The 6,863-nt window shown below is 35.4% G+C and overlaps 1 protein-coding gene across 2 annotated transcripts; it reads right to left on the bottom strand.

Annotated features, from left to right (window-relative positions):
• Positions 1-2,706: 2,706 nt before the first annotated feature.
• On the bottom strand, positions 2,707-5,876 carry LOC110886482 (G-type lectin S-receptor-like serine/threonine-protein kinase At4g27290). 2 transcript variants are annotated; one of them, XM_035980543.1, is made up of 7 exons: positions 4,525-5,876; positions 4,311-4,454; positions 4,085-4,239; positions 3,767-3,977; positions 3,449-3,686; positions 3,185-3,335; positions 2,707-2,984 (listed from the first exon to the last, which is right to left on the bottom strand). In XM_035980543.1, exons 1-7 carry the CDS (start codon positions 5,816-5,818, stop codon positions 2,814-2,816), a joined length of 2,364 nt encoding a protein of 787 aa, XP_035836436.1. In that variant the 5' UTR covers positions 5,819-5,876; the 3' UTR covers positions 2,707-2,813. The 2 variants fall into 2 exon arrangements, with proteins under 2 accessions (XP_035836436.1, XP_021989981.2); XM_022134289.2 differs by having other exon boundaries at positions 2,707-3,101.
• Positions 5,877-6,863: the final 987 nt, after the last annotated feature.

Here is a 6,863-nt window from a genome sequence, read left to right on the forward strand (position 1 = left end):
TTAAGCGAGAATTTGGTGTTATAAGAATTGTTTGTAGACATCTGTAGAATTTAGAAGAAAATTTTATTAGTAATTTTCATGCATTAACCTAATTCAATTTTGACCCAAGATTTACAAAATTTTAGGAATTAGGATGAGATCCCATCTCCCCATAACTCAGTGAATGGACTTAGCACTCTTCACTGGCATAGATTGAAGGGTAGGTGACGATCACCAATTGTGTCAACTACACAATTCTCGGTTTGGGGTCGCATGACGAGTGTTGTCAAGCATTGGTACGTTAACCCCAACTACGCCCACTTTCACAACCGTAGAAGACGAATGCAGGGTAAACACTAACATTCGCTCTCGTGTCGCAATAGTGATATTTGTTCTCAAATAAGAACCGTAGCCCGGCCCATGTAAGCATGGAAATCGCGGAACTACCCCTAACCAAAACCGTAGGCCTGGATGCAGGGTAAACACTAGCACCAGGGGTTCGGATAGATCAGTTCGGGTGTTCTTAATTTAGGGTGGCGTAGAATATCGATTTTAATTTGGGTTATATTTTAAAATTACCAGTTCGGGTCGTTTTAAAATACTTGTACGGCCTATGGCATGAACATAGGCTATACAATTCCTTTGTAAAAATCAATTTTACGTTTTAATTTGTGACGACTTGAAACACCTTTCAATCACTCGACCGATTAATTTTAAATACCCTATTTAATCTAAGTTGGTCGTGTCGCAAATTTATTTTAATTAATCACATTTATTAATTACGGTTTTCAAATTAACTTTTAATTTTTGAAAAACCCATTTTGATTTTGGTATTTTAAAATAAACTGTTTATTTTAATTACCTATCCAATACTTAATAAACCTTTTATTAAAATTGTCGTTTTAATGATCGTGTATTAGTTATTAATTTTATGGCGTAATAAACATCTCATGGCAAAACGCAAAATAAATAAATATGCAATTCCGGGTTCAGAATATGTTCGGTTCGTTCGAGCCCAAGAACATGAACCGAGCCTATTAAGTGTAGTACAAACCCTTTTGTGCTCCCACTTAATTTTAGATCCAATCCAATTAAAGAAATAAACTTTAATATCAAGAAAACCTTAATATCCTTTAAATATTCTAAACAAAAAAAAACTGAACAAACTTTTAACTTTATCTTCAAAATAAAAGTTTGTTACGAAATACTAATTTTTGTTTTTTTTAATATCAATCTAAACATTATTGATAATTTAAAAACAAATAATAATAATATCAATTTTCATATTAAAATCATTATTTTAATATTATCGGTTTTATTTTTGTGTGTAACGCGCGTAGCTCCAAAAATTTATTTAGTACGCGTGTTATATTAAAACCGATTCTAGACCCGGATTTGCATAGTACGATCATTAAGCTAAACGAAATAGGTTAAGGCCAAAAATTATTTTGTCAAAGTGGACTTTGACAAGTGTTCATGTTTGGCCTTAATAAAAACTTGCCTATAACTATTATACGTGACAAATTCCTATGCCAAATCTACTCGATTTTAAGCATGCAATTCTATAAACTACTTTATAGATCTATAAACACTATAATAAAATTAGCCTACTTTGATTTGTAAGGTGGCTCTGATACCACTGTTGGAATTTTCGTGTAACTTTTAGAAAATAATTTTAGTCAATTTGTCAAACAAACTGAACGCAGCGGAAAAACATGTACACGAGGTTCGGTTCTAAACCGATTCCACCAGTGATCTCGTTACAATCAAAATAGGTTAAAATACAATAAAGAATCGTGACATCCAAGAAAGACACCTTGGTTCAACGAACGATCTCGCTAGATGATCGTTGACCACGAAATCATATATGTTCGTTTGAAACGATTTCAAACGAAACATAAATCTAAAGAAAATAAAGTTCGAAACTTTATTTTATGCGTAATCTTATGCGTAATCGAAGAAACAAAAGAGTTTGCTTGAAACTGGCAATTAAATGCTTATGCAATGTTGCTCCTCTTCCCTTTTTCTTTTCCGATGGCAAAACAGCAAGCAAAACAATATAAGACTTTTGGGATGTCTTATATCTATTTTTCTGTTCCTATTGGACCTTTTAAAAGCATACAACCACTTCCCCAACTAAAGTTCCGTATCCTTTTTCTAATTGAAAGATTTCTTTTGAGATTTTTATGTAGCCATAAATTAAATAGAGAGTTTTTAGGAGATAATAAAAAAAAGATAAAAGTAATGTAATCTAATTACAATTCTTCATAATTATCTTATAAATATAACAATTATCTATTTTCTTCTAATTATCTAGTAATTAATTATAATTAACAATTAATTATAATATTAATTCGACTCTCCGTAATTATTCTAAATAATTACATGTTTCTTTTATTACGCTTATTATTTCGTGATCCGGTTAACGATTAAAACACCTTATATGTTCGTTACCCAAAGTGTAACTCTTTGGGTCGTACATTGATGGCAACATTGAATTATAATCGACAATTGAACATTATATCCAACATGTTTTACAAATTAGATTACATGTATTTATATCCTAACTGCCTAACGGTCTTAACCTTAACTACCACAACAGACTAACGCCTTTAGATGGCGCCTGTGGTTGTTGTCCCAGTCTTCACTGGTTCTTCTTAATTGTCGTTGGGTTGGGCGACATATTGTGTTATGAAACAAAGCTAATTTTAAGCCAACAAAGTCAACTGAACGAATGAAAATTATTAGATATTTACTTAGGGGTGAGTCCTTATCCACAAACTGTCAAAACATTACAGGTGTTTGAACCTTTTTCTAACATAAATGCATGCTTGCTATCGAGCATGCAACATTGTTAGTGTGGCTTCATCAACAGATGCAAGTGTTTCGAGTTCACGGAAGCCCTCTTCATTGAAAAAAGCAGGCTGTTTAGGATCAGGCAATGGCCCCTCACTAACCAGCATTAGAACCACTGACAACATCGTTGGTCTATCTTCTGCATGATGCTGCACACATAACAACGCAACATGTATAGATCTTAGTACTTCAAAGATGACATGTGAGGTCTGTAATGATCCACTCATTAATTCAATAGACCTTCCTTCTTTAAAGAGTCTCCATGCCTACATCAAACCAGAACACATATTTTAAAAGATCACTAGTTTCTGGTCAAGATGTAGGGATTTGGTCAAACAACTTAGCTTACATGTCCAAGAAGGTTATCATTGTGGTCTCCATGAGAGAATTCTTTGTTTTTCTTTCCACAAATTATCTCCAACACCAGAACACCAAAACTAAACACATCAGATTTTATAGAGAAACGCCCGTGCACTGCATACTCCGGAGAAATGTAACCACTACAAATAGATCAGACGACATATATTTACAGATTAGTGTGAAGAGGTTCTCATTCAATTTCAACTTCATTCTTTTATGGAGAAAAACAATTATTGTTATGGAGGATTCTTACTATGTTCCCACCACTTTCTTTGTCTTAGCAGTGGCATCATGTCCTACAAATATTCTCGCAAGGCCGAAGTCAGATATTTTTGGATTCATGTCTCCGTCCAGCAAAATATTACCTGCCTTTAGATCTCTGTGGATAATTTGGAGGCGGGAATCTTGATGTAGATAGAGAATACCTCGCGCTATCCCATGTATTATATTGAGTCGTTGAGGCCAGTTAAGCATCAAACTTCTTGTTTCATCTGCCAAAAGGTGAGTACTGTGTCATGTGTAATTATATAAATTTTAAAAAGAGAGATACTAAGTGAAAGAGTGAGTCAACCAAAGAGAAACCAGTCCAAGCTTTTGTTAGTCATGTATTCATAAATTAAAATCAGTTCATTTTGATGAACGCAATATCCGAGAAGTTTCACAAGATTCCGATGCTGAAGTTTTGCAATGCAGATGACTTCATTCTTGAACTCATCAAGCCCTTGTTGGGATGTTTCTGAGAGCCGCTTCACAGCTATTTCTCTTCCATCTTCCCACACACCCTAAATGATTATGAGTATAAGATAACTTATAATTCTGTAGATTTATACACTTTTGATCCATGATAGGGATAAGCAATTTGTTCTGTTTAAAGGCATAAAGAAGTTACCTTGTAAACAGTACCAAAGCCGCCTTCACCAATCTTATTGGAGACACTGAAGTTATTTGTTGCCCTTACTACCTCATGTAGGCTAAGACATTGTAAATCATCAAGTTGTTCCATCTGCAGACTTGCATCCTTTTCATCCTGCCCAGACCACTTCCCTACAAAATGATATTGTTACATGATTTTTTATGTATCATAAATTATAAATTTACATTCTCCTTTATCTTACCTCGTCTTTTCATATGAGGTCGTTTCTTTAGCTTTGGACATGCATAACCCGCTGCGAAGAGGAGTGTCACAACTGATGAAGTTAAAAGTACCAGTATAAGTATTCTTTTCTTTTTGTTGACATCGGACAGGGAATCCACCAGACCTTTCATTAAGAAATAACTATAATTTAGAACTGAAACATATAGGCTAATTAAAACCATGAAAATGATTACCTTTTAACTCCGAGGCTGCCATTCTTATGTAAATATCTTGATCTACATCAAACTCTCTAATGTCCAGAAGCTGATCAAACCATAGCAAACATCCACTTCCTCCATTTCTAATATCTATATTGGCATAACATGTACAACTGCAGTTCCGTTTGCAGGCCATCTCACATTCTCCGAGGGTCATGCTCACATTATACCATGCCCGTCGTGTGTCTGGTACCTTCACTCTTGCAATTTTCAAAAAACCATCCCCATCACCAATCTCATTCCCATTCCTACAATGCAGAGGCTTTTTGCGTATACACCCACTTACCCAATCAGATGCTTCCCATTCTCTTGGATTTCTTGGTTCAAAACCATCCATGCAAGAACAAGGTGGATGCTTGTTAATGCTACAGATTCCATATGGACCACAGAGTGAAAATCGATCACAAGTATCTATATCAGCGGTGGCATAAACAATCCAGTCTTTGATTCGCTCAATCCATTGCAAAACTAGTGCCTTGCCATCCCATGTCAAAACCATCCGCTGAACAACTGAACTCTTAACTTCATATGTAGTATAGATTTCCTTTTCATTCATGACAAACTTGATTGAGTAAATCTGATTTTCTTTTTCTATAGGAAAACCGCTAAAACCGAGACCATTCCACGGTCCAAGTCTCCCCAATAAAATTTCACCTTTAAACCTCAAATTTTGTGGATACCCATTCGTGTCTTGTATATGTCTATACACACCTACAGAAGGATCATCGGGACTCTTCCAAGATGTCATGGACCACTGCAGCCCTGTTACCAAGTCATTTCCGAATTTCATTCCTGGTAGATGTGTGTCACCAGGATAGTCAAAACTTTGCCAAATCATTTTATTTTTATTCCACACAACTAAATTTCCAGAATCTAGAAGCTGCACTGCCACAACCATCATTGGATTATTATTCCACACAGATACCGTTGAATTGGATGACCAAACCATCGGGTTTCCGCCACTACGAATCACCAGGTTTCCCAGTCTGGTAAGTTTGAGCATGCCTGATGTATCTGCAATTGGGATCTCCCTGTTAGCAACCCATACAACAGTCCCATATGATATCTTCTTGTACCATATCCCCAGGTACCGGTTCTTAGACTTCCCGGGACTAAAAAAGCCCAATTCGAACATTTCGCCTTTGGAAACAAGGGTGGCTTTACCATCCTTGATTTCTTGATTTGCAGATATGGTATCTACTGGAGAACAACCTGATGGCAGCATGATCAAAGCAAGAAAGAAGAATATATGTGTGGACTGGTCCTCCATTGGTGCTCCAGAGCAATGATATTATTTGAGACTTTTCAAAATCCAACTTTCGGAATATATAAAATAACAAATACTTCATATGGTTGTAAGATTTTAGCATTAAAGTGAACGGTTGGGTAAGACACTATGACTTTGCTTCTTTGTAGGGTCATTTACTCATTTTCAATGTAAATGCATAGTAGTTTATATTAATTATATATATATATATGCATATAAAAAATATTATTTTATCTAAATGTATAGTAGTTTATATAAATTATATGCATATAAAATAAATGAAGTGAACGACTTATATGAAACTAGGAATTGATTCCTCTAGAAGGACCTTTTTAATGTAATTACTTAGTATTTTATTTTAGTTCAATTATTTTCTTTAGAGTTAAATGCTTGGTTGGTCCCTGTGGTTTGCAAAAATTGCAGACTTGGTCCTAGTGGTTTACTAATTACACGTGTGGTACCAAAACTTGTCAAAAATGTACTCGATTGGTCCCCAGCCCTAACATCAGTTAAATATCTCTGTTAAAACACCCCATGTGCTTGACACATTTGGGTAATTTGGTCATTTCAGTCTAGTTGGTCCCACCACCCCCTTCTTCTTCCCCAAACCACCACCACCATCTGTCTGCATTTAAACATATGCTTCAATGGAAACCCTAACTGGTCCCCCCCCCCTCTCGTTTTTACATTGAAAAAAGGTTGGGGACAATGAATCCATCCTCTCCACAATAATCAAGAAACCCTAGAACAACAATAATGGTGGAGTATTGATTATCCCCCAACTCAGCTACCATTCTCTCATATATCCAATTCAAATCATCACTCATTCAATTCAATTTGCTCATCATAATCCTGTATGCGAATTCAAATCATCACTCAACAACCACAAAATAAGTTATCTTCCTTCTGGATTGTATGCGAATCAAGCATTGCTGCTATAAACTCTCCATAATCTATGGCACCACTATGGTCTATATCAGCCTGCAAAGAAGATGATGTTATTGACGATGGATACAAGACGGTTGACAAAACCAAACTATATAGATTA

The sequence above is a fragment of the Helianthus annuus genome, chromosome 12 (genome assembly GCF_002127325.2).
Source record: "Helianthus annuus cultivar XRQ/B chromosome 12, HanXRQr2.0-SUNRISE, whole genome shotgun sequence".
NCBI classification, from domain to species: Eukaryota; Viridiplantae; Streptophyta; class Magnoliopsida; order Asterales; family Asteraceae; genus Helianthus; species Helianthus annuus.